This window comes from Eriocheir sinensis, chromosome 47 (genome assembly GCF_024679095.1).
Source record: "Eriocheir sinensis breed Jianghai 21 chromosome 47, ASM2467909v1, whole genome shotgun sequence".
Taxonomy (NCBI): Eukaryota; Metazoa; Arthropoda; class Malacostraca; order Decapoda; family Varunidae; genus Eriocheir; species Eriocheir sinensis.
The window spans coordinates 5,225,364-5,252,863 of record NC_066555.1 but is presented as its reverse complement, the minus strand read 5'-3'; the positions used below and the strand labels follow the sequence as shown (position 1 = coordinate 5,252,863).

Below are 27,500 nucleotides of genomic sequence, written 5' to 3'. Positions count from 1 at the left end.
TTCATCTCCCTCTCCTCCTTTCCTCCCTCCCTCCTTCCCTCTTCCTCCATTTGCTCTGCCTGATGATAGAAAGTTTCTTAATCTAAGTTTCTTGCCTTTTCATATTGCCCTTTTTATTCCTCAATGGCGTTTTTAATGACTAACACGAGATCTTCCTCCTCCTCCTCCTCCTCCTCCTCCTCCTCCTCCTCCTCCTCCTCCTCCTCCTCCTCCTCCTCCTCTTCCTCCTCCTCCTCCTCCTCCTCCTTGCTTATTTTTCCTTTTTCATTTTCTTGTTTTCTTCTATTCATCTTGTTTTTGTTTTTGTTTTTGTCTTCTTTCTCTCTTTATTTCTCCTTTTTTTCTTCTTTTCTTTATTTTCTTCCTATTTATTCTGCTTTTTCTCCATATGCGTTATTAATATCGTCCTGCTATTTTTTTGTCTTCGTCCTCCTCCTCCTCCTCCTCGTCCTCCTCCTCGTTCTCTTCTTTTTCTTCTATTTCTTCTTATTTCCTTTCTTCTCTTCTTTTTTTTCAACTTCATTTTTTCTCTTTCTCTCCTCTTCTTTTTCTTATTATTTTTTTCTTTTTCTTTTTCTTTCTATCTTAATTTCGTCCAGCTAATCTGTACTCTCCCTCTTCCTCCTCCTCCTCCTCCTCCTCCTCCTCCTCCTCCTCCTCCTCCTCCTCCTCCTCCTCCTCCTGAACGATGCAGTTGAAAGCTTCTCGAAAAGCTATTCAAAAAACTGGAGGCGAGGGCAAAGGCAACCCTTGATCAACCGAACTGTAGCGTCGATGCGGCTTGCAAGAAACTGTGTAACCAACGACGCCTCCGACAAGCGAACTCATTCAACACGACGCGGCCAAACCAGTAGTCACATTTCCATTTTGTACACAAATGCACGCAGTCTATTACCCAAAAAGGACGAAATTAGGGCGTATATTGCAACTGAGAAACCAGATGTGGTAGCCATCACAGAGACTTGGGCCAACTCTGCACATCTAGTATCTGAACTGTCATTTCCCGGGTACGAAAACTTCCAAAAAAATCGAATGCACAAGAAAGGAGGAGGAGTAATTTGCTACGTAAAAAGTACGCTCCCTGCCATAAAAATAGACAAACAGGACGCAGAGAATTACGACTCCGTCTATGTGGAAATAACTGCGAATAATAAGAAACTAACACTTGCGACCGTATACAGGCCTCCAAAACAACAGGCAGCCGATGACACTGCCCTGTACGAAGAGCTTCACTCTCTAACACAAAGTAAAGAAGCAATAATAATTGGGGACTTTAATTGCCCTAACATTGACTGGGGACAATTGACTGGAGATCAAGAGGGTAACAGGCTTATAGAAATGGTGGAGGATTCGTTCCTCACTCAAGTTGTAACTCAACCAACAAGAGAAAACAATCTGCTGGATCTGGTATTAGTAAGCGACCCCGACCTCATTCGCGACTGTGAATTTGGTGATAAATTTAACGGTTGAGATCACAACTTAATACGTTTCATTGTCAACATAAGTCAAAATATCGTAGACTATCCTTCAGTGATTACCGACTACATAAAAGCAAATTTCAACCTAGCCCGTGAGCTGCTTCCTATGCGACCTGGGACCAACTTCACCTAACCGACAATACAATCGACAACGTGTGGAACAACTTCAAAGATAAGCTTTTGGGAGTAGAAAAGGCTACAGTGCCGACGAAACCCAGGCGAGTAAATGGTGCCGTAGATCCACCGTGGATGACCAGAGAACGAAACAGGGCTGTAAACTTAAAAAAAAGGAATTATAACCTAATGAAAGAGAATGACACGGCCGAAGCCCGTTCTCAGTACCACAACAGCCTCAGAGCTTGTCGCACCCTTATTCGGAGTAGTAAACGCAACTACGAAAAACAAATAGCGCGTGACATCAAGACAATCTCAAAAAATTCTTCACATACATCAGATCGAAAAGAAAGTAAAATCCAATATTGGTCCCCTGACAGACGAGACTGGAGCTGCAACTCAGGACAGTAAACAGATGGCCAGAATCCTCAACAGTAACTTCGCATCCGTATTCACAGTCGAAAACATCGAAACCATGCCCGAGAACCCTGACCTGCCGAGGGAATCACGCCCTGAAAATTGACTCAATATGCGACCAAGAAGTGAAAGAGTATTTGGATAAACTCGACACGAACAAGTCAACAGGACCTGACGGTTTGTCCCCGCGGTTATTAAAAGAGCTTAAACAACAAATACTTCAGCCACTCACTAACATATTCAACCAGTCTGTTCAATTGAAAAGGTCCTGAAGACTGGAAGATGGCGAACGTAACCCCAATTTCGAAAAGGGAGACAAAAGCGTTGCATTAAACTACAGGCACATAAGTTTGACATCAGTCGCAAGCAAAATACTCGAAAAGATTATTAGAGACAAACTTGTTAAGTTTCTAGAAGACAATAATGTAATCTCCGACACCCAGCATGGCTTCAGAAACAAGCGCTCCTGCCTAACGAATTTATTAGACTTCTTCCAAGGTATATATAAGAACTGGGATGCCCACATCCCCAGTGATGTTATATACCTGGACTTTCAGAAAGCTCTTCGACAAAGTACCGCACGAGAGACTCCTTAAGAAACTGCACTCGGCGGGCATTGGAGCCAATCTGATCGCGTGGATAAGAGATTGGCTCACCGACAGAAAACAACGAGTACTACTCAACGGACAGCCTTCCGATTGGCTTCCAGTCACTAGTGGAGTGCCTCAAGGGTCAGTGCTGGGACCCATTCTCTTCATCATATATATCAACGACCTCGAAGCAGGACTGAAATCCACAATATCGAAATTTGCTGATGACACTAAGGTGGGGGGAAAGGCCCTCACAAAGACCGACTGCGAAATCATTCAGAAAGACCTCAATCACATTATCTAATGGTCGGAAAAATGGCAAATGTCTTTAATGTTGACAAATGCAAAGTCATGCACATTGGGTCCAGAAATAGTAACCACACATACATCATGAATGGGAGACCTCTGCAAGCGATGCAGGAGGAAAAGGATCTTGGAGTCACTATCAGCAGTGACCTGAAACACGCGAATCACTGTAAAAAAGCATACAACAAAGCCAACACTATGCTCGGGTTCATAGCGAGGAACTTCGAGTGTAAAACGCCAGACGTGATGCTATCCTTGTATAATTCCATGGTAAGACCGCACCTCGAGTATGCAGTACAGTTCTGGTCTCCTAATTACAGAAAGGACATTGATTTACTGGAAAGGATTCAGCGACGCGCCACGAAAATGATACCAACCTTAAGGGCTCAACTGTACGAGGAACGACTCAAGCGACTCGATCTCTTTACATTAGAGAAAAGACGCCTACGAGGAGATATGATTCAAGTCTTCAAGTATCTGAAAAATTCAATAACGTCGATTACTCCAATTTCTTTGAATTGCAAACCAACCTAAGAACTAGAAATAACGGTTTACCCATTCAGTCTAAGCGATGTAACACAGACATCGGAAGGAGTTTCTTTTCAAACCGAATCATCCGTCACTGGAACAATCTTCCTTCAGAAGTAGTAAATGCGAATACTATCAACTCCTTCAAATATAGAATCGACCGTCACTTCGCTGCGTCGGGAGTAAACTGAATATTGAGTTGCTTTCATCTGCTCCTCAATATCGAGGTGCTTTCATCTACTCCTCAATGTCGAGGTGCTTTCATCTGCTCCCCAGGCCCCAGGCTGTCGAGCAGATTAAATCACCAAAGCGGGCAACCTCGTAATGAGCCAATAGGCTTTCTGTTGCCTGCGTTTCCATGTTTCCATGTTTCCTCGTTCTCTTCTTTTTCCTTTTATTATTTTTCTTCTTCCTTCAATTCGTTACGATTGTCTTTGTCCTTCTTCTCCTTTCCTCTTTTTTTCTCTGTCTTCCTAATCCTTATTCTCTTCTTTTTCTGTTTTCTTTGTTTTCTTCATTTCGTCCAGCTAATCTGTCTTCTTCGTCATTCTCCTCCTCCTCCTCCTCCTCCTCCTCCTCCTCCTCCTCCTCTTCCTCCTTCGTTCCATTATCTTTCTTTCTCTTTCCTTTTATCTTATTCAATTTTATCTTCTTCATAACAATCTTCATCTCCTCCTCCTCCTCCTCCTCCTCCTTTTTATCTCCTTAAATGGGAGCGGAAATTAGGAAAGTAATTACAAGACAAGTAACTGTTTTTTCTTTCTTTTTCTTATTTGTTTTTTTTTTTAATTCTACATCGTTTTTTTTTTTTTTTTCTCTCCTCATTAGCTTTAAATTACTTTCGAGCTTTCTTTCATTTTTTTTCTTTTCCTCTTTTTTTCTTTTCCTCTCCCTCCTCCTTGTCCTCGATGTTCCCCCTCTTCCTCCTCCTCTTTTTTTTTTTTTTTTTTCTGTCAGTGAAAAATCGTCAACCCATTTGTATCGGCGCGTAATTGGCTTGTCAGCGAGAGAGAGAGAGAGAGAGAGAGAGAGAGAGAGAGAGAGAGAGAGAGAGAGAGAGAGAGAGAGAGAGAGAGAGAGAGAGAGAGAGAGAGAGATGGAAGTCGTTTACTGCTCTCTCTCTCTCTATCTATCTATCTATCTATCTATCTATCTAACTATTTATCTCAATTTATCTGTCTATCTCTAGCTCTATCTCCTCCTTTATGCATTTGTGGGTAGGAAAAGGAAAAAGAAAAAACAAACAAAAAGAAATCAATTGAAATAATAAAACGGATGAAGAATAAAAAGGAAGAAATAGTAATAAGAGAATGAAAAGAGGAAAAAAAAAAGACAGGTATATAAATAATAAGAGAAGAATAACGAAAAATAAAACCAATAAAAATAAGAGAAATAAAAAGAATCAATAAATCAAGCTTCTACCAAAAAGTGCTTCATTTTTCAGACGTGTGTTTACCGCCAGGCAGGTAAACACACTAAACCGAGCAGACGAACCGGCGTGAAATATGGACAAAGGGGGGAGGGGGAGGGGAAAATGAGAGAGAGAGAGAGAGAGAGAGAGAGGGGTAGGAGGGCGTTTTGTTGGAGAAGAAGGGGGGGTTTGTGAATGTGGGGGAAAGGGATGATAGGAGGGGGCCGAATGTGGGTGGAAGGGGAGGGATGGGGGAATGAGGGTTGAGGGATGTGGGGGATGGAGGGGGGTTGTGGGGAGATGGGGGAGGGAGTTTTGTGAATGTGGGAGAAGGGGATGATAGGAGGGGGCCGAATGTGGGTGGAGGGGAAGGGGTTGGTTTGGGGGGTTTATGTGTGGGGAGGGAGGGGAATGTGGAGGTTGTGTGTATGTGGGGGGAGGATGGAAGGGGTCTGTGTGTGTGTGTGTGTGTGTGTGTGTGTGTGTGTGTGTGTGTGTGTGTGTGTGTGTGTGTGTGTTAATGGTGGATTGATTCTAGTGTGTGTGCTTTATTTTTTTTATGTGTGTGTGTGTGTGTGTGTGTGTGTGTGTGTGTGTGTGTGTGTGTGTGTGTGTGTGTGTGTGTGTGTGTGTGTGTTAATGGTGGATTGATTCTAGCGTGTGTGCTTTATTTTTTTTACTTTGTGTGTGTGTGTGTGTGTCGTTTTCCTTATTAGTTTGTATTTCTTCATCAGCTTCTTCGTTTTGCTTTTTGTTATTGTTGATATATTGATTGTACATTTTTTTTTTTTGTGTGTGTGTGTGTGAATTGTTTAAAGTGATTGAGTTCTTTCTTCCTTCCTCCCTTTCTTTCTTTCTCTCTCTTTCTTTCTTTCTTTCTTTCTTTCTTTCTTTCGTTCTGTTCTCTAATGGTAGTTGAGGTCTGTTCCGTTGACATCACTCTCCTTCTCGAATCCAAACTGAAGCAGAAAGAGATTATTAATGTAAGATTCCCTTTCCTATTTGTTTTGAGACGTGTTTGTAACGTGTTTTTCTCCTCCCTTGCAGAACCGAGACAGAGATAGAGAGCAGCCACGAGAAGGTAGAGGTGAGTAAAAAAAAAAAGAAAAGAAAAGAAAGAAAAATGTAACCTTGTATTAATTAACTTGCCCTTACCTTGCCTTACCCTGCCTTACCTTGCCTTACCCTTGTCACACCGTTTTTTTTTTTGTCATATGTTTTGCCCCACCCTGTTTTTTTCCTCCTCTTCCTCCTCTTTTCTCCCTTAGTATCTTTCACATCGTTTTCCTCCCTTACAAGATTTCCTTCACCCTGTTTTTTTTCCCCTCTACAAGCCTCTCCTCACCCTGCGTTTTTCCCTCTACAAGCCTCTTCTCACCCTGTTTTTTTCCCTCTACAAGCCTCTCCTCACCCTGTTTCTCCACTGCCTCACCCTTCCTCACCTCTCCCTCACCTCATATATCACCTGAATCACCCTTCGTTCCCAATCCTCCCATTACTCATCTTTTTTTTTTCCTTTTCTTCTTCCTCTTCCTCTTCTTTCTCTTCCTCTACTTCCTCTTAGTTTTCCTTTAGTCTTTTCCTTACCTGCCCCTTCCTCTCTCTTTTTCGTCTTCCTTTCCCTCCCTTCCTAAATCATAGCTCATTTTCTCCCTCTCTCCCTTTCTTTCCTCTTCTCTTTCTCTCTCTTCCTGTTTTCATGTTCCTTTCTCCCTCTCCTACAGTTTCTTCTTCCTCTCCATTCTTTTCCCTCCCTTTCCTAATCAAAGCTCGTTCTCTCCCTCCTTCCCTTTCTTTCCCCTTTTCCTACCTTTAACATCTTCCATTCTCCCTTCCATCCTCCTTCCCTTCTCTTATCTTCCCACCTTCTCTCTCTTCCTCCCTCCACTTCTCTCAGCATCCAAGCCCAGGCCTCCCACCTCAGACCTTCTCCTAAATCCCCCTCCCCCTCCTTCCCTCTCCCCTCCCTCCCCCCCTTGTCGATGCAGGACCCAGGTAGTATTAATGGCGGTGATCTGCCTCGGTAATGGGTGCAAGGAGGAGAGAGTGTGCGGGACGTTTCTCTCTCTTTAATTACCTACCCCGCTGATTCACGGAGGAGGAGGAGGAGGAGGAGAGAGAGAGTGTTAAAGAGAGAATTCCGTGATAAAATGTGGGAATAGAGAAAGATTAAAACAGATACAGAGAGAGATACAGAGAGAGAGAGAGAGAGAGAGAGAGAGAGAGAGAGAGAGAGAGAGAGAGAGAGAGAGAATTTGGGGCATCTTTAAGCTCACCAACGCATGGAAGACAGACAATGGCATTCTCTCTCTCTCTCTCTCTCTCTCTCTCGCTGCGCAGGACATGATGCAACACGTTCATTACTGCGCAAATCACGTGTCATTATTTATCGGGCAAGGCTAATTGATTCCCGCATTGAATTATTACCAGAGGAGGAGGAGGAGGAAGAGGAGGAGGAGGAGGAGGAGGAAAGGGGGAAAGTTAGTTTTTGTGACCCCATTTTCCTCTCGCATCTCATTTCCTTCCTTTTTTTTCATTTCCTTCCTTTTTTTTCATTTCCCTTCCTTTTTTTTCATTTCCCTTCGTTTTTTTCATCTCCCTTCCTTTTTTTTCATCTCCCTTCCTTTTTTTTCATTTCCCTTCCTTTTTTTTCATTTCCCTTCCTTTTTTTTCATTTCGCTTCCTTTTTTTCATTTCCCTTCCTTTTTTTTCATTTCCCTTCCTTTTTTTTCATTTCCCTTCCTTTTTTTCATTTCCCTTCCTTTTTTTTCATTTCCCTTCCTTTTTTCATCTCCCTTATAGGGCTTTTTGTTTTCCACACTTAATGATTTACTGTCTGTTTTGTCCTTGTATTTTTGTTGTTCACTCTTTGTTTACTGCGTGGACACCAAATTCCTTCTTTTATCAGCAACAGAAGGCCAGGAAGTGTGTTTAGTGTGTGTGTGTGTGTGTGTGTGTGTGTGTGTGTGTGCGTGCTGAGTGTATTGCTGTGTGTGCTGAGTGTATGGCGTGTGCTGACTATCCCTTCCTTCCCCCTCAGCGCGGCGGTCAGCGGGTGGCCAGGAAGTCATGCAGCGCGTCAGCCCCGTCAGCGCCTCCTGCTAGTATGTCGTGTGTGCATGCCCGCCGCCCGTCCTCCCCTCTCAAGGTCAGTACGCCCTTCTTTCGCTCTTCTATATCTCCATTATCTGTTCAGCGTTCGTATCTTCGTTAATGAATAATAAAGTTTTTTTTTTTTTTTTTTTTTAATAATCTTGGAATTCTCGACCACTTTCTCCTTCGTCCTTCTTTATTTCCTTCATTATCTGTGTAGCATTCGTCTCTTCGTTAATGAATAATATTTTTTTTTAACCCGGTAGCAGTGAGGATCATGATTCTTAATGTGTGTGTTAATGTGTGTTAATGTATGTGTGTGTGTCTTAATCTGTGTAGCATTCGTCTCTTCGTTAATGAATAATATTTTTTTTTAACCCGGTAGCAGCGAGGATCGTGATTCTTAATGGTCCCTCTAAGCGAGAAAAATGAGAAAAAATCACCCCTCACACAAACCATTTCATAATATATATCAAAGCATTTGTGATCAGTTTATGTATCATCTATTTTGGGGGGTTAAAATCGTGGCACAAATTTGGCCCGTCCCTGCTACACGGTAAAGCCACAAATTTGGCCCGTCGCTGCTACCGTTAATAATCTCTTGGAATTCTCGACCACTTTCTCCGGGGAGTTGTAGTTTTGTGGGCTTGTTTCTGTTTATTTGTACGGAAATGTTTGCTCTTGGCCGGTTTCTAGTGTAAAAATATAAGCTTCGCAATAATTATTAGAGAGAAAACTCAAAAAAAAATATGATCCAAGGGCCAAAAAAAATATTGAAGCACATCAGTAAGCTTATACAATTCATCTCCTCTAAACCTAACCCCACCTAACCTCACTCTCCATGAATTAATCTAACCAATTTATCTAACCTCTTCTTGAATGTACCTATCGTATTGGCACTCACAACATGACTGCCGAGCCTGTTCCACTCATCCACGACTCTGCCGGCAAACCAATTCTCTTTACAAACTGATGCGCTCTCTTCTCAAACACAGACTGCGTGGTTACCTGACTGGAGTGATGAAATGGTTTAAAAGAAGTACTAAAAATGGGGTTGACGAAGTAATATCGGTAAAAACAAATGTTACGACCTGCATATCTCTCTCTCTCTCTCTCTCTCTCTCTCTCTCTCTCTCTCTCTCTCTCTCTCTCTCTCTCTCTCTCTCTCTCTCTCTCTCTCTCTCGCAAGGTATACACACGCCTAACTCACTTTCAGGCCAGGAATAAATTTGCAGTTTCGTCCTTTTAAAGCTGCCATTTCCCCCGATTCTCTCTCTCTCTCTCTCTCTCTCTCTCTCTCTCTCTCTCTCTCTCTCTCTGTCTCTCCGTCTCTCTCCGTCTCTCTCTCTCTCTCTCTCTCTTCTCTCTCTCTCTGTGTGTGTGTGTGTGTGTGTGTGTGTGTGTGTGTGTGTGTGTGTGTGTGTGTAATGAAATTCACTTTAATGTTCGTTATTATCTTTATGGGGGTTCTTGTAATCTCTCTCTCTCTCTCTCTCTCTCTCTCTCTCTCTCTCTCTCTCTCTCAATCGCCATAAAGTCCCTCGCGTAGACTTCAAGGGGGAAAAGTTTGGGGCTCAGGAGGTTGTTGAGAGAGAGAGAGAGAGAGAGAGAGATTGGGGACAAAATTGATGATAATTTGTATGATTCTTAAAGTCATTGTAACGTTCTCCTTCTCTTCCTCCTCCTCCTCCTCCTCCTCCTCCTCCTCTTCCTCCTCCTCCTCATCATCATCATCATCATCTTACTCTCCTTTGTTTCCATCTTCTCTTCTTTCTCCTTTTTTTTCTCTTCGTCTTCATCTTTCGTCCCTTCATTTTCTTTTCTCTCCTTTCTCCTAGTTTTCCTTTTCTCCCTTTTCACCATTTCCTCTCTTTCTCTTCCTCTCTTTGTCTTCCTATCTTTCTCTTCCTCTCTTTCGTCCTCTTCCTATTCATCGTCCTCCACCTCTTCTTTCTTTCTTTATTACTTCTTATTTACTCCTCTTTTTCTCCCCTCTTACTCCCCTTTAAATCACCATCTTCTCTTTCATCATTTACTTGTTCTCTCTCTTCCTCTTATTTACACCCCTTTCTCTTCCTCTTTCCCTTATTTTCCTTCCATCTTCATCTCTTTCTTCTTCTTTTATTTCTTCTTATTCATCAATCGTCACCTGTCCATTTTTCTCCTTCCTTACTCTCCCCTTCTTCTCTTTCTCTTTTTTCTTCTCCTGTTTCGTTATCTTTCTCCTCCTTTTATTTCCTCAACATATTCGTCAACTTCCATCTGGTATTTTCATCTCCCTTTCTCCCTTTTTATCCCATTCTCTTCTTCTCGTATTTCCTTCATCTCTATCTTCTTCCTCTCTTCTTCACCATATTCATCCTTTTACTTACTCAACATATTCGTCAACTTCCATCTCGTATTTTCATCTTTCTTTCTCCTTTTTTTTATCTCTTCTTCTTCTCGTATTTCCATCATCTCTATCTTCATCTTCATCGGTCTTTCACCTTTTCTTTCTTGTATCTACTTTCTTCTATCGTCGTCGTCCTCCTCCTCCTCCTCCTCCTCGTAGTCGGTAATTCATTCCTTGCTTAACTTCTTTGGGTCGTTTTTCTCCGGCGTGATTCTGATAATGGTGCTATACGGCCCAGCGCCCCCTACCGCCCTCCTCTGCTCCCGCTACGTAGAACTGGCAAGGAAGATTCACCCCTGCTCTCTCTCTCTCTCTCTCTCTCTCTCTCTCTCTCTCTCTCTCTCTCTCTCTCTCTCTCTCTCTCTCTCCTGCGTGATAGAGAGAGAGAGAGAAGAGAAGAGAAGAGAAGAGAAGAGAGAAGAGACAACCAAAGATAAATGTCCATGAATTGTACTAAAAAAAAAAAAAAGGAAAGGAAAGAAAAGGAAGAAAAATGAAATCTCTCTAATCCACCTTTTCCTCGTAAACAAACTCTAGATAGATAGATAGATATAAGGAGAGGCTGTAAGATAAAAAGATAAAAATTACAAAGGAGAAATGACAGGGTTGAAATTTAGGTGTCTTTGTGAGGTAAAGAGACAGACCGGCCTCCTGCAGACTCCTTACGTTCTTATGTTCTTATGTTCTAAAGAGAGAAAGGGAGGCGATTGACAAACAGACAGACAGACAGACGGCCTTACAAACAGACAGACAGAGAGACAGACGGACTTACAAACAGACAGACAGAGAGACAGACGGACTTACAAACAGACAGACAGAGAGACAGACTTACAAACAGACAGACAGAGAGACAGACTTACAAACAGACAGACAGAGAGACGGACTTACAACCACAGACAGAGACAGACGGACTTACAAACAGACAGACAGAGAGACAGACTTTCAAACAGACAGACAGAGAGACGGACTTACAAACAGACAGACAGAGAGACAGACTTACAAACAGACAGAGAGACAGACGGACTTACAACCAGACAGACAGAGAGACAGACTTACAAACAGACAGAGAGACAGACGGACTTACAACCAGACAGACAGAGAGACAGACGGACTTACAAACAGACAGACAGAGACAGACGGACTTACAAACAGACAGACAGAGACAGACGGACTTACAAACAGACAGACAGAGACAGACCGACTTACAAACAGACAGACAGACAGACCGGGCGACCTCTTCCCAGCTAAGTCACGGTAAGCTCTTCGATTAGCGCTAAGTGGCCCTCTGGCGGCGCGCTCTGTTAGCTCAACGCTTCCTAATGTCTCTTAAGTCAGCCCCGTTTTATGCCCCTTATTAATGCTCTCGCGAAGGCCTCCCTCCTCCTCCTCCTCCTCCGCCGCCGCCGCCTCTTCGTTCCGCCCTCACCTCGTTTTCTTTATGAAGCGGCGTCCCGTTTTTTATGAAGTTTCCGCTTTTTTATGAACTCTCCGTTTTCTTTTTTATAGGAATTCACGTCCCTGCCTTTTATTGGCCTCCACGACATCATCTCGCGTCCCTCGTGGCTACCTTGGGATGGCTCCTGTAGGATGTTATACGATGTCCCCCGCTCTCCACTCCTCCCTCTCCTCCCTGCCCCCATTTTTATTGCTTTCTCCTGGTCTTCTTTCCTTCCTTCCTTCCTTCCTTCGCTTCTCCCCTTCCTTCTTTCCTTCCTTCCTCGTTTCGTCTTATTCTTTTTTTATTTTCCTTCCTGCTTTTTTTCCATCCATTCTTCCTTCTTTTCTTCCGTTCTTCCTTCCTTTCTCGTTCCGTTCTTCAATTCCTTCTTTTCCTTCCCTCCTTCCTTATCTTTCTATCTTCTGTCCTTCCTTTCTTCCTTCCTTCCTTCCTTTACTTCCTTATTTGCATTCATCCCTTCTTTAACTCTCCCTCCCTGCTCCCCTCCTTCCTTCCTTCCTTCCTTCCTTCCTTCTGAGCGTGAGGTGTGGATAAGGGAAGGAGGAAGATGATGGAGAGGAAAGGGTTAGGGAGTTGGAAATTGACGGGGAGAGAGAGAAGGAATATTAGGTGTGGGAGGAGGAGGAGGAGGAGGAGGAGGAGATGAGATGAGATGAGAGAATGAAGGAGAGATTGGCTTGGATTTAGTTAGGAGACGTGAGGGAAGGGAAAGGCGAGCTGGAACAAGGGTAAGATATGGATAGCAAGGAAGGAAATGAGTTGTATAGAGTAAAAAAAAAGTAGAAAGAGGAAGAGGAAATGAAGGAATGAAGGAAGAGATTGGCGTGGATTTACTTAGGAGACATGAGGGAAGGGAAAAGGGAGATGGAAGAAAAGGCAGATATGGATAGCAAGGAAGGAAATGAGTTCAAAAAAAGTAGAAAGAGGAAGAGGAGATGAAGGAATGAAGGAAGAAATTGCCTTGGATTTACTTAGGAGACATGAGGGAAGGGAAAAGGGAGATGGAAGAAAAGGCAGATATGGATAGCAAGGAAGGAAATGAGTTCAAAAAAAGTAGAAAGAGGAAGAGGGAATGAAGGAAGACATTGGCGTGGATTTACTTAGGAGAGATGAAGGAAGGAAGAAGTGAGGTAGAAGAAAAGGGAGATATGAATAGCAAGGAAGAGGTTGAGTTGTAGAAAATGGAAGAAAAGGATGTAAAAAACCGAAAAGGCGGAATGAAGGAAGAAATTGTTAAGGGCTTAGTTAGGAGAGATGAGGGAAGGGAAAGGCGAGGTAGAAGAATAGCAAGGAAGGAGTTGAGTTTGTAAAGAATGGAAGAAGGATATGAAAGATGAGGAAGAGGAGGGATGAGGAAGAGAAGGAATGAAGGAAGAGATTGGCTTGGGATATAGTTACTTAGGAGAAATGAGGAAAAGGAAAGTCAAGGTAGAAGAAGAGGAAGATATGGATAGCTAGTAAGAAGTTGAGTTCCATAGAGATAGATGAAGATGATAAATGGAAAATGAAGGATGTGATCGTTCTGATTTTAGACGAGATGAGAGGAGTAAAAAAAAGTAGATATGTTGCCCAGGAAAAGATTAATGAGACTTGGATCACTACCCGAGACAAGTTAAGCCAAGTTCCGTACGTGATTAAAACAGGAAAAAGTGTAAGACATAACCAACTAAACGGGTGAAGATGTAAGTTAGATATTGTGTGAAAAGCAAACTCGTGCGCAGTAAATTTAGTGAAGCGAAGTAAAGATAAATGGCTGGAGGAGTGTTGTGAGTTTAGCGTCGTTTAAGAATAAGCAGAATAAGTGGTTAAAAGATCAGTTAGTTGATTAGTTAGTCAGTTAGCTAATTAGATAGTTAGGTGAGTTTTGTTAGATAATTAGGTAGTCAGATCGTTACATAGTTTAATATTTAGTTAGTTGGGTTTGTGAGTTTTGTTAGTCAATTAGATAGTCCAATAGTTAGTTAGTCAGCTTAATTAGTTTTGTTAGTTAATTAGGTATTCCGATAGTTAGATAGTTTAATAGTTAGTTAGTCGGGCTAATTAGTTTTGTTAGATAATTAGATAGTCCAATAGTTAGTTAGATAGTTCAATAGTTAGTTGGGTAGTCAGTTAATAAGTATATAGGTTTTCTAATAAGTTAGTTAGTGTGTTTGTTAGTTTAATGACCACCCAAAATAGACTCGTGGAAACATTACAAGCATATTTATTTTCCTCTTTTCCTGTAGAATCGTAATAAAAAGCGGATAAAAGAAATAAATTGAGAGGTTTAAAATGAGTTGTATTTATAACTGGAACACCCCAAAAAAATACATTATTCCACTCAAAAACTCTTAAAATTCAAGAGAGAGAGAGAGAGAGAGAGAGAGAGAGAGAGTTGATGAATGCATGTTTTGTATAATTGAGTAGGAGCAAGATTTAAATTATTTGTCCTCACCGTCATGAAACCCTCCTCCTCCTCCTCCTCCTCCTCCTCCTCCTCCTCCTCCTCCTCCTCCTCCTCCTCCTCCTACTCCTCCTCCTCCCCAAACAAAAAAATATATCATGGTTTCCGCCTCGGCCTTGCTTCATTGTGGAATCAAAAGAATAATTTAAACGGATTGAACTTCATGAATAAATAAGAAGTTTTAAGTTTTCTCCTTTTTTATTTTTCATTCTTAGTTCGAGTTTTTTTTTTCTGAATAAATACCAACTCGAGGAAAGGTTTTATTATTATTATTATTATTATTATTATTATTATTATTATTATTATTATTATTATTATTATTATTATTATTATTATTATTATTATTATTATTATTATTATTATTATTATTATTATTATTATTATTATTATCAAAAGTAAGAATCGTACCAAAAATATGTTGTTGTTTTTACATTTCCTTAACTACTTTTTTATTGTTCTTAGTTTTAGTTTTATAATTTCTTAACTACTTTTAATGTTGTTTCTTTAAGTCTTCGGAGAGAGTGTTATATTCTGGTGTGTGTGTGTGTGTGTGTGTGTGTGTGTGTGTGTGTGTGTGTGTGTGTGTGTGTATTAGCCCCGTTACAACACAAAAAAAAAACTATACCCTTCCACTCTTACCGGTATCTCCAAATCCACAGTCTCTTATCACCTTATCTCTCCAAGTTAATAGTATCTGAATCCGTCGCTAGGTGGCGTGTGAGGGATACTTTTCTTATGGGTGAGAGCTGACTTCCTGATTCCTTGTTCTTTAAGTTATTCACCTAATCGTCTGTTATCGCCCTATATCTCAGGTTAATAGTATCTGAATCTCTCTCCAGGTGGCGTGTGAGAGCGACCTGTGCTATGTGTTCTTATATTCTTCTCTAAGGGCCGCTTCCACAGTCATTTTGTTTTGATCGTTATTTCCACGTAAGACTGGCCGATTTGGTAGTGGCGGCTGCAGAGGAAGCGAGAGGTGTTGAGAGTGTGTGGGAAGGTGCGTGGCTAGGCGAACCCCGCAGCCGCCACTACCCCATCGGCCAGTTTCACATGGAAATACTTTAGCGTCGATCAGGGCCATTGGTAACTATCAAAACAAACAAAAGTGACTGTTATTTAGGTTAGTAGTTATTTAATTAGTTTTGTTAGTTAATTAGGTATTCCGATAGTCAGATAGTTTGATAGTTAGTTAGTCGGGTAAATTAGTTTTGTTAGATAATTAGATAGTCCAATAGTTAGTTAGATAGTTCAATAGCCCTATCTCCCCTGTTAATAGTGTCTCTCTCCGTCCCCAGGTGGCGTGTGAGGGCGACCTGTGCTATGGGTGAGGGCTGGGTGTCAGAATGGTACGGCGCGCGGGGCATGGAGCTACACTACCCACTCCCACCCCACCAGCTCCGCCTCCCCCTCCTCCGCCCCCTCGGCCGCCACCCCCCTGCACCATGGCTCTCGTCTCTCTGCTAGTCCTCCTGGGTCTCCTCTCCTCAGGTAAGTGTGGGGGGTGATTGGGGGAGGAGTTATTGGAAGGGTTTTGGGGGTATGAGGAAGATAGGGATGGGGTGGATGTGGGTGAGGTGTGGATGAGGTGTGGGTGGAAAAGGGGGATTGGAGTGTGTGTGTGTGTGTGTGTGTTATGGGTAGAGTAGACAGCTCAAAAAAAGGAAAAAAAAATGGTCTGCAAAATTATATGAGTGTTTTTTTTTCTCCCTCTCCCTTTTTTTTGCATTTTGAATGTTTATTTATTTATTTATTTATTTTTTTTTTTTTTTTTTTTGTGTGTGTGTGTGTGTGTGTGTGTGTGTGTTTTAAGGGAAGAATGTAGACGATAAAAGAGAAAACGAAAAAAAAAGTCTTTAAAGTGGTATAAGGGTGTTTTTATCTCCCTTTTTTGTGATTTGAATGTTTGTGTGTTATTTTTTTTTTTCTTTGTGTGTGTGTGTGTGTGTGTGTGTGTGTGTGTGTTTCATTTGTTTCAAAAAGATTACAAGATGAAAATCGCCTCACCACCACAACCACCACCACCACCAACAACAACAACAACAACAATAACAAAAAAAGGCGCAATTCTAACCTTCCTCTTCTTGCAAAGTCAAAAGTATGTTCACAATAAAAAAAAAATCAACAAAAAAAATCATCATGCGAGGTGCTGAACGTGTGTGTGTGTGTGTGTGTGTGTGTGTGTGTGTGTGTGTGTGTGTGTGTGTGTGTGTGTGTGTGTGTGACGTTAACACCGGCCGGTATACAGGTGTTGCCTTTTCTAATTGGACAGGTAGCGTTGATATAGTTGCGGTTGTGTGTGTGTGTGTGTATGTATGTATGTATGTATATATGTGTGTGTGTGTGTGTGTGTGTGTAGCATCAGACCAACAGACTCGTCAACCAACCGCAGCAAGGCATACTCTTCCTCCTCCTCCTCCTCCTCCTCCTCCGTCTATTTACCCCGGAAATAGGCTCCTCTCAGCTCCTGTCAGCGTGCTCAGCCCCGTGATGGCGCCGCTATTGCCGCGACGCCCACCAGGGGACGCCGCCACCTGGAACAATGTGGCAGCGGGGAGGGGGGGGGGATGGAGGGAAAGGGAGGCTGGGTAGGTGCGGGAGGGAGGAGGGGGAGGTTGGGGAACGGGTGGGGAGGGAGTGAGGAACGTGGAGTCAGTAGGAATGGAAGGGGGAGGATGTGGTGGAACTTGCAGCTAATAGGACAGGAAGAATGGGAGAAGGGAAGGGATGGGGAGGAACTGGCAATTAATGGAAAGAGAAGAAGAAAGATAGAGAGAGAGAGAGGGGGGGGGGGAGGCAGGGGAAGAGATGGAAAGGAACTAGGAATGGAAGGGGAAGGATGGGGAGTGAGTATTTGCAGAAGGATTGAAGGGGGAGAGATTTGGAAAGGAATAGGGAGGGAATGGAAGGAGAAAAAAATGGATGGATGGGGTAGTGGAGTAGAGATGGGAAGTAGTTGGGAACGGAAGGAAGGAGGTAGATGGGAAGTAAAGACAGAGGAAAGGAAGGGATGGGAAGAAACAGGAAGGAACTTGGAGTTAATGAGAAAGGAAGAGGAAGAGGAAGGAGGAAAGAAATGGGGATGAGAAGATAGGAAGAGAAGGGAAGGGAGGTAGAAGGTGAGGAAAGGGTGAGGAGGAACTCGGAGGGGAAAGATGGGGTGTGAATATTTGCAGAAAAGGAAGGGAGGGAGATGGGGAATTGGAACGGGATGGGAAAGGAAGGAAGGAAAAAGATGGGGAGGGAACACAAGTTAGTAGGATGGAAAGGGAAGGAGAAAGTTGAAAAAGGATAGGAGTAAGGAACATAGGATTGAGAGGGGAGATAGAAGAGAGGGAAAACCAGGGGAAAAAGAAAGGGAGGGGAAGAGAAATGGAAATAGATGACAACTGAGGAAGAGATGATGATGCAATCCCTAGAAATAAAGAGATAGAAGAAGGATTATAGGATTGAGAGGGAAGATAGAAGAGAGGGAAAACCAGGGGAAAAAGAAAGGGAGGGGAAGAGAAATGGGAATAGATGACAACTGAGGAAGAGATGATGATGCAATCCCTAAAAATAAAGAGATAGAAGAAGGATAATAGGATTGAGAGGGAAGATAAAAGAGAGGGAAAACCAGAGGGAAAGAAAGGGAAGGGAAGAGAAATAGGAATAGATCATAACAATCCCATATGATGATACAATCCCAAAAAATTAAGAGAGAGAAGGGACGAGCTAGGATGGGAAGGGGAAACTTTTGAAGGGATTAAGAAGGGAAAGAACTTGTAGGGGCAAAGAAAGGATGGGAGGAAAGAGCTGGGTAGGAAACTCTATAAATATCGTGTGGGAAGAAAAGGGGAGGGTAATAATGGGGAATGAATAGGGTTGAATAAGGAAGGGGAAGGCAAGAGAAAAAATGGGGATGGGAGTGTTTAAGGAGGGAATAGGAAGGGAAGAGGAAGGAAAGAAAGCGAATAGAATAGAAGAGGGAGAGAAGGGAAGGATAGAGGAGAGAAAGAAGAGGGAGAGAGGAGAGGAATTGAAGCTTGCGATGGGGAGAAAGGGGAATTAGAGAAGAGGATTAGTAGAAAGGGGATTGGATAATTTACATAGAGATGGGATGGGAGAAGATAAGGAAGGGATGGGAATGAGAGAGAGAGGAAAAGAGAAGTAGGGAAGGAAGGAAAAGAAAGGAATGGAGGAAGAAGGGAAACTCGTGGAAATCATCACCACCACCATCATCATCATCATCATCATCATCATCATCATCATCATTTTAAACGTTTCGAATTTATAACAAACAACTTCTATAATGACAACACCTTCCTTCCCCTCTCCCCCCCTTCTCTCTCTCTCTCTCTCTCTCTCTCTCTCTCTCTCTCTCTCTCTCTCTCTCTCTCTCTCTCTCTCTCTCTCTCTCTCTCTCTCTCTCATACATACTAAGTTGTTCCCGAGGCTCTTCGAAGACTCCCTATCGCTTCAATTTAACGAATGCTGTCACGATCGGCGACTCTCCTCCGTCTCAGGGTCGCGAGGAGGAAGAGGAGGAGGAGGAGGAGGAGGAGGAGGGTGGTTGTGGCGAAGGCAAAAAAAAGATTGAAGAGGAAGAAGACGAGAGGAGGAGAAGGAGGAGGAGGATAAGGAGGACAAGGAAGAGAAGGAGGAGGAAAAAGATTGAGGAAGAAGAAGAAGGCGAGAAAAAAGGAAGAGAAGGAGGAAGAGGAGGAGGAGGGGAAAAAGGAAAAAAGTGAGGAAAATGAAGACGTAAAAAGGGAAGAGAAAGAGAATGAGGAGGAGGAGGGAGAAGAAGAAGAAGAAGAAGAAGAGGAGGTATTGGAGGCTGAGAGAAGAAAGAAAAAATAGAGATTGAGGAGGAAGAGAAGACAAAAAAAGGAAGAGGAAGATGAGGACGAAGTGAAGGAAGAAGAGGAAGAAAGATAAAAGGAAAAAAAATATTGAAATGAAGGAAAAAGGAAAGCGAGGAGAAGGAAGGAAAGGAACAGAGAAACAAAAACAAAAAAAGAAAAATAAAACAATGAAAAATAGAGATTGAGAACGAACAAGAGAAGAAGTAGATGCAAAAAGAAGGAGATAAAGAAGAGATTGAGGAAGCAGAGAAGGAGGAGGAAGGAGAAGAAAGAGAAGAAAGAAAAGAAAAGAGGAGGTGGAGGAGGAAGAAGAGGGTGAAGAAGAAGAATTATAAGATGAATAATAATAATAAGAAGAAGAAGAAGAAGAAGAAGAAGAGAAAGAGAGGATAAAGAGGTGGATAAGGAAATAAGGAAGAAGAGGAAGAGATTGAGTAGGAGGAGGAGGAGGAGGAGGAGGAAAAGGAAGAATAGGAAATCGAACACAAGAAAAAAACACGCAAAAAAAAAGAAGAAAGAAGAAGAAGAAAACAAAAGATAGAAGAGGAAGAGAAGGAGGAATACTGATAAGAAGAGGAATAGTGAGAACAAGACAAAGAAGAAGGAAATGGAAAGGAAAGACCGAGTAAAAAAGAGGAAGAGGAGGAGGAGGAGGAGGAGGAGGAGGAGGAGGAGGAGGAGGAGGGATATTAATGGAAGAGTGATGGATGGCTGCAGAGAGACTTGACATCAAAATGGTTACAGTAATCCTTCCTCTGACTCATGTAAAGACCGCCTCCTCCTCCTCCTCCTCCTCTTCCTCTTCCCTTCCGTCCTTCTTCTCTTCTTGTTCTGCCTTCACCTCTTCCTTCCTTCCTTCCTTCTAAGTTTTTTTTCTGATCCCTCCTCCTCCTCCTCCTTTTCCTCCGTTCCCTTCATTCCTTCTTTTTCTTTTTTTTCACATCTCTCTAGTCGTTCTTTTCCTCTATCGCTTTTTCCTGTTTGTTTTCCTTTCTTCCTTCCTTCTTTCTGTCCTTCCTTCTATTCTTCCTTTCTTCTGGTTATTCTTCTTCTTTATCATCTCTTCTTGTTTCTCTTCGTTTTCCTCCCTCTTGCCTTCTTCCTTCTATCCCTTCTTCCTTCCTTCTTTGCCCTGGTCATTCTCCTTCTTTATCCATCTCCTCTTCTTCCCTATTTTCTTCCACCCCCTTCCTTCCTTCCTTCCTTTGTATTCTCTTCCCTCCTTTCCTTCCTGCTTTTCTGTTTCTTCTCCTCCTCCTCTTCCTCCTCCTCCTCCTCCTCTTTTATATCCTCTTGTTCCTCTTACTTCCTGGCCCTCATCGCCTATTCCCTCAAGAGGAGAGACGATAATGCCAACTGGACCTTTTCTTCTCCTCCTCTTCCTCTTCCTCTTTCTTCCTCTTACATTGCATATCTTTACCTTCGTCTTTCATTGCTCCTCTGTCCTCCTCTTCTTCTATTGCTCCTCTTTATCTTCCTCTTCCACTCCTCCTCCTCTTCTTTATCTTCCTCTTTCATTCTTCCTCTTTATCTTCCTCTTCCTCTGTGATGACGATGACGGTAATTGCTCTCTCTCTCTCTCTCTCTCTCTCTCTCTCTCTCTCTCTCTCTCTCTCTCTCTCTCTCTCTCTCTCTCTCTCTCTCTCTCTCTCTCTCTCTCTCTCTCTCTCTCTCTCTCTCTCTCTCTCTCTCTCTCTCTCTCTCTCTCTCTCTCTCTCTCTCTCTCTCTCTCTCTCTCTCTCTCTCTCTCACACACACACACACACACACACACACACACACACACACACACACACACAGAGGTTCTATAATTAATGAACCATTTCCGACGCATTTCCAGAAGCAGGAGCGTCACTCAAGGCCCGAGGAGGAGGAGGAGGAGGAGGAGGAGGAAAATGGGAATGAGGAGGAAGAGGAGGAGACTCGCTTTCTCAGTTCCATATTCCTCCATCACCTCCTCCTCCTCCTCCTCCTCCTCCTCCTCCTCCTCCTCCTCTTCCTCCTCCTCCTCCTCCTCCTCTTCCTTATTCTCTCCCTCCTTTCTCATTATTATGGATATTCTCTTGTCTTCAGGTCAAACTCTCTCTCTCTCTCTCTCTCTCTCTCTCTCTCTCTCTCTCTCTCTCTCACACACACACACACACACACACACACACACACACACTTTACGGTACTTTAGGGAACAACTTTTCTGTCAACAAAATGCAAAACTTCACTTACTTGTTGTCTAAGACTTTTTCACTTTTTTTTTTTCTTTTTTTTTATTCGGCCGGTGTTGCAATTTTACCCCTGGGAAGACACACACGGGGGGGGGCACACACACACACACACACACACACACACACACACACACACACACACACACACACACACACACACATTTCTGCAAGCTATTTTTATCTGTCGTATTTTTTTTCTTGATGTTTAGATAATAGATATAGAAGTAGCTAGATAGATAGATAGACAGAAATATATATACAAACAGACAGACAGGTAGACAAGCAGGACAGGCTCAGAGTGGGATAGACATAGAAGCAAACGCAGGATATATAATTAACGAGCACATCAACAAATCAAACTTCTAAACACAAAAGGAAGTATAAGGGAAAAACAACCTCTACGAAAGCCTTACCAAATACAAATGTCTGAAGCCCTAAAAGAAAAGTCTGAGACATTATCAAAGTGCAGAAGCCTTGCCAAACCATCACTGGGCTTATAAAACTACCCATGGAAACACCCACACACACAACCTCTACGAAAAAGCCTTACCAAATATAAATGTGTAAAGCCCTAAAGAAATGTCTGAAAATATGGGACTTAAGACATTTCATAGTGCAAAAGCCTTACCAAACCATCACTGGGCTTATAAAACTACCCATGGAAACACCCACACACACACACACATAACCTCTACGAAAAAGCCTTACCAAATATACGTGTAAGTCTTGAGAAAATGCTCTGAGAAATGGACCTATAAGATGCAACACTAAGTATGGCCTAAGAAAAGTGACGTTGAAGGAAGAGTATACACTATAGCTACGCGTGGCCACAGTGCACGTCTCCGTAGCTAAAGAAAAAACAAAACTGAGCCTAAGTAAAAAGTTAAAAAAGAGACAGTTCTATATATACATCTTTCCTCACTTAATCTCTCTCACCTCAAAAAAAATCTTATACCTCACGTCACCGCCGCCACCACCACCACCACTCCTCCTCTCCCTCTCCCTCTCTCTCCCTCGCCTCATCTCTCCCATAATAACTTCACGCCCGGGCTAGGAGTGACTTATTACACCTCACGTTCTCCTCTCCAATTTAGTTCAAGTTCTCGCCCCCAATTTCGCTGCGTGTGTCGGGAGGGAAGGGGAGGAAGAGGAGGAGAAGGAGAAGGAGGAGGAGGAGGAGGAGGAGGCTGGGGTCGCGTCTCTCGGGTCCTCTCCTCTTCCTCTTCCTCCTCTTCCTCCTCCTCCTCCTCCTCCTCCTCTCTTCCTCCTGATAGTGGGAGATGGGCGGCCCTTGTTGGCACTAAGTCTAGAGTCTGAATTATTCATGTGAGTGGTGAGGAGCCTGCGGTTAAAACTCCTCTTCCTCTTCCTCTTCCTCTTCCTCTTTTTCGTCCTTGTCCTTGTCCTCTTTGTCCTCCTTCTGTTCTTCTTTTTGGTGTTCTTTTCCATCTGATTTTCCTCTTTTTCGTTCTTCTCATCCTCCTTTTATTTATTTTATTCCTGCTTTTGTTCCTCTTTATTATTTATGTATTCCTCGTCGTAATCTTCCTCCTCCTCCTCCTCCTCTTCTTCTTTATCCACCTGTTCTTTCTCCACCTCTATCGTCTTTCTTTTCTTCTCCTTCGCCTATTCTTGCTCCTCTTCCGTCTTGCTATTCATCCTCTTCCATTCTCTCCTCCTCCTCCTCCTCCTCCTCCTCTTCCTCTTCCTCTTCCTCCTCCTCCTCTTCCTCTTCCTTGCATGACGCGGCGAGGCTCTGTGGGAAATGATGCAGAGGATGAAAAGTTAAAAAAAAAAAAAAAAAAAAAGAAGAAGAAGAAGAAGATAAAAAGAAGAAGAAGATAAAAAGAAGAAGGAAAATTGAGAGACTAATGCAAGGTGAAGGAAAATTAAAGTCACGGCTGGAGGGAAAAAAAAAAGAGGAAAAAAAAAAGAAAATTATTAGTGCTTTTTTTTTCGTTTGGGGGAGTGGATTTTTTTTCAGGAAAGTTTATTTTTTTGTTTTGTTTTTTGTGAATCTTTTTTTTTTTTCGATGTTTTGTGTTTTCTTTTATCTGCATTTTCTTTCTTATATATTTTTTCTTCGTATTATCTTTTTTGTTTTTTTTCTTCACCTTTGTCTTGCTTTTTTTTCCTGTTTGTGTTGCTGTTTTTCTTATTCTTGTTGTTTTGTTTTGCGTCCATTATCAGATTTCCTATCCATGTTTTTTTTTTCTGATTTTCTTTATTAGTTTTCTTTCCTATCACTATTGTCTTCACTCTTTGCTTTCTTACTTTTCTTCTTTTCACTCCCTCCTTATATTATTTCTCCCTGTTCTTCTTTTCCCAGCGTATAAAAATATTTCTCCTTACACTAATTCTCCCTGTTCTTCTTTTCCCAACGTATAAAAATATTTCTCCTTACACTATTTCTCCCTGTTCGTCTTTTCCCCACGTATAAAAATATTTCTCCTTACACTATTTCTCCCTGTTCTTCTTTTCCCAACGTATGAAAATATTTCTCCTTACACTATTTCTCCCTGTTCTTCTTTTCCCAGCGTATAAAAATATTTCTCCTTACACTATTTCTCCCTGTTCTTCTTTTCCCAACGTATAAAGATATTTCTCCTTACACTATTTCTCCCTGTTCTTCTTTTCCCAACGTATAAAAATATTTCTCCTTACACTGTTTCTCCCTGTTCCTCTTTTCCCAACGTATAAAAATATTTCTCCTTACACTATTTCTCCCTGTTCCTCTTTTCCCAACGTATAAAGATATTTCTCCTTACACTATTTCTCCCTGCGTATAAAAATATTTCTCCTTACACTATTTCTCCTTTTTTTATTTTCCTTCCCCTTATTATGTATTATTTCACCATATATTATTCATCCGTGTATTATTTCATTCCCCTTTCAATTATTTCTCCGTATATAATTTTTCCTCGTTTCATTATATATGGTTTGGTGAGGTATCTATCTTTCCTTACAGTAATATATTTAATTTCCTTATGTTTCACTGTGTTTTAAGACCTCTATATAATATCACCTTCTGTTAACCCGTCCGCTGCGATTGGCATAGATTTAACCTTTACTTGACATATACTCCCAGGTCTTTCTCTGCCTCTGTGGTGGATAGTGGAGTGTTTCCCATGTGGTATTGGTGTGCTGGATATCCCCTCCCAAGGTGCAGGACTTTATATTTTACTTCATTGAATTTTAACAGCCACTTTTTGATCCATTTCTGTAGTTTGGTGAGGTCTTCTTGTAGGAAATCCACAGTCAAGGGGTTTTAATGCTATTCCTTCACTGCTAATCCTCGTGTTGTTGTTGTTGTTTCATTATCCTCATCCTAATCATCACTTCCTTGTCTTTCCCTCATTTTCATTCTCTCCTAACACCATCTTCATCTGTATCTCAATCCTCTACCAATACTCTCACCATCACCACCACTCTCACCATCACTTTCTCCTCCTTGATACCCTGTCCTCATCATCACCATCATCATCACTCACATTATCTACCTTCATCCTCACTATCAATATCACTTTCATTTCTCTTCGTACTATCAACCTTATCTTCTTTTATCTCCCTACCATTGAATTAAACATGGTCGGTCGGTCTCTCTCTCTCTCTCTCTCTCTCTCTCTCTCTCTCTCTCTCTCTCTCTCTCTCTCTCTCTCTCTCTCTCTCTCTCTCTCTCTCTCTCTCTCTCTCTCTCTCTCTCCACCATTATCATCTCGTGGCCCCGGGCGCCCACCTTCTCCCCCCCCCCCTGCCCCCTCCCCCCCGAAGGACACCTGGGGCAGTAGATTAATCAATAGACGGATGCTGCGTATGAGGCGGCGGCGGCGGCGCTGACGAAGGTGGCGGCGGTGGTGGTGGTGGTAGGTGGGTGGGGTTGTGGTGGTGGGGGGGGGGTGGAGGGAGGTGGCGGTGGTGGTGGTGTGTGGTTACTATATGTATGAGAGAGAGAGAGAGAGAGACAGGTGTGTGAATTCTCTCCCTCAAATAAAAACACTAGTGATCTTTTTTTTTTTTTTTTTTTTTTTCTTGACTTGTTCTTGTTTTTCTTTTGTCGCTGTGATGTATCTTAAAGGGGAGAATGTAATAGTGGTGGTGATGGTGGTGGTGGTGGTGGTGGTGGTAGTGGTGGTGACGGTGGTGGTGGTGGTGACGGTGGTGGTGGTGATGTTGATGATGGTGAGATAGACAAAGTTTTACGGTGATGTTATTATTGCTGTTTTTTGAGGAGGAGGAGGAGGAGGAGGAAAAGAACAAGAACAAGAACAAGAAGAACAAGAAGTAGAAGAAGAAAGAGAAGGAGAAGGAAAAGAAAAGAAGGAAAAAAAAAGGAAACAGTAGGAAGAAGAAAAAGAACAAGAACAAGAATTAAAAAAAGGAGGAAAAGAAGAAGGAGCAAAATAAAAATAAAAAGAGGCAAAGAAAATGGAGTTAGTGACGATTCCGATGGTGTTGTTAGCGGTGGTAGTGGTAGGGATGGTGGTGGTGTTAGTGGTGGTAGTGGAGGTGGAGGTGGAGGTGGTGGTGTTAGTGTTAGCGGTGGTGGTGGTGTTATTTGGTGGTGATGCGTGGTGAAGAGGGGCTAGAGTGGGCCCAGGAGAGAGAGAGAGAGAGATGATGATGATGATGGTGATGATGATAGTTATAATGACGAATACTACTGTAGAAGGAGGAGGAGGAGGAGGAGGATCTTTAATAATGTGCTGAGAATAAAGAGGGAGAAGGAAGAGTATATATGTGTGTGTGTGTGTGTGTGTGTGATGACTTACATATACCAATTACTTACCTTTGTTTATACGTTTACCTGTGTCTATATATTGCCCTTTAAATAACATAATCTCACCTTTATAAATGTGTGTGTGTGTGGTTACCTGCGTGTGTAATTAGCGCAGGTGTAAGTCTACCTGAGTATGTGTATAGAGAGAGAGAAACTAATTGCTGTTACCTTATGCTATTATGTTTACCTGTGTGTGTGTGTGTGTGTGTGTGTGTGTGTACCTGTGCAAAGTTACCTGTCCACCTATGATATATGCTCTTAAATGTTTGCCTGTATGTGTGTATGTGTGAGGGTGTACCTACATAAAGTTTACCTGTGTTTGTGTATGTGTGTTTGTGTGCTACCTACATAAAATTCCTGTCCACCTGTGTGTTTGTGCGTGTTTATGTGCGTACCTGTGCAAAGTCACCTGCCCACCTGTGTTCACCTGGGCGCCTCGTGTTTCAGGGGCGTGTTCGCAGTACGGGGACGCAGAACACATTACGGCCATCCTAGGCGAGTCGGTGGTGCTCAACTGTCCCGTCTCGCAGCCCAAGATCGCCTACATCATACAGTGGAAGAAGCAGGTGAGAGAGTGATGTGAGACCTTGCCTTCCTTACTTAACCTGCCCAGACTCCCCCTCCCCGCCACTCTGCGCCTCTCCTCCCTTCCTCCTCGCTCTGGTCCCTGCATACAAGTACCTGGTTACATTATACAGTAGAAGAAACAGGTGAAGAGGTGACGTGACTTTGCTTTCTGCTACGGGCCCTGTTCTTCACCCCCCCCCCCCACACACACACACACACACACACACACAGACACGCTTACTAAATCATAGGATGGAATGTTAAATGCCGGACAGCACTAACTCTTTTACAGACTTAAATAAAAGAAGAAAACAAAATAACATCGCCAAGAACAAATGGCTTAGAGCACTTTGGGAATCGGGTGTCTTCGTCGTTGTGGACATTAATGAGAAGGAAAATTATGCTAGTTTGCCCTTAATTGCTCGCTTTTCTATGGATTTTTTTTATTAGTATTCTCGTTTTCCTTCCAGACGTGTGTTATTGAGTAGTTTCGTTTTCTTCTTCAGTGCAAGGAATCATCGAATCAGTCAGTCAGTCAGTCAGTCAGTCAGCCTACCATTTATTTTGTCCTCAAGTGGTTTCCTTTCATTTATTACCAGTTCAGTCAGTCAGTTAACCAGTCAATGTTTCAGTCTGTCACCAAGTCAGTCAGTCAATCAGCCAGTCAGTGTGTCAGCGACGAGGGGAACAGGAGAAAGAAGGATAGGGGAGAGAGTGGAGAGGTGAATCAGTCAGTCAGTCAGTCAGTCAGTCAGTCAACCAGTCAGTGTGTCAGCGACGAGGGGAACAGGAGAAAGAAGGATAGGGGAGAGAGTGGAGAGGTGAATCAGTCAGTCAGTCAGTCAGTCAGTCAATCAGTCAG

At 42.6% G+C, this 27,500-nt stretch overlaps 1 protein-coding gene across 11 annotated transcripts in view; it reads left to right on the top strand.

The window, feature by feature from the left end:
* Positions 1-27,500, top strand: part of LOC126981290 (protein turtle-like) — a 226,557-nt gene that overhangs the window by 151,511 nt on the left and 47,546 nt on the right. For all 11 annotated transcript variants that reach the window (XR_007733876.1, XM_050832192.1, XM_050832194.1 and 8 more), the window contains 4 exons: positions 5,892-5,931; positions 7,885-7,992; positions 15,527-15,719; positions 26,519-26,637. Coding sequence is in view for 10 of the 11 variants with exons in the window: in XM_050832192.1 (XP_050688149.1) it covers positions 15,575-15,719; positions 26,519-26,637 (264 nt within the window). In the remaining variant the exon portion in view is untranslated. The remainder of the gene's footprint in view (positions 1-5,891; positions 5,932-7,884; positions 7,993-15,526; positions 15,720-26,518; positions 26,638-27,500) is intronic.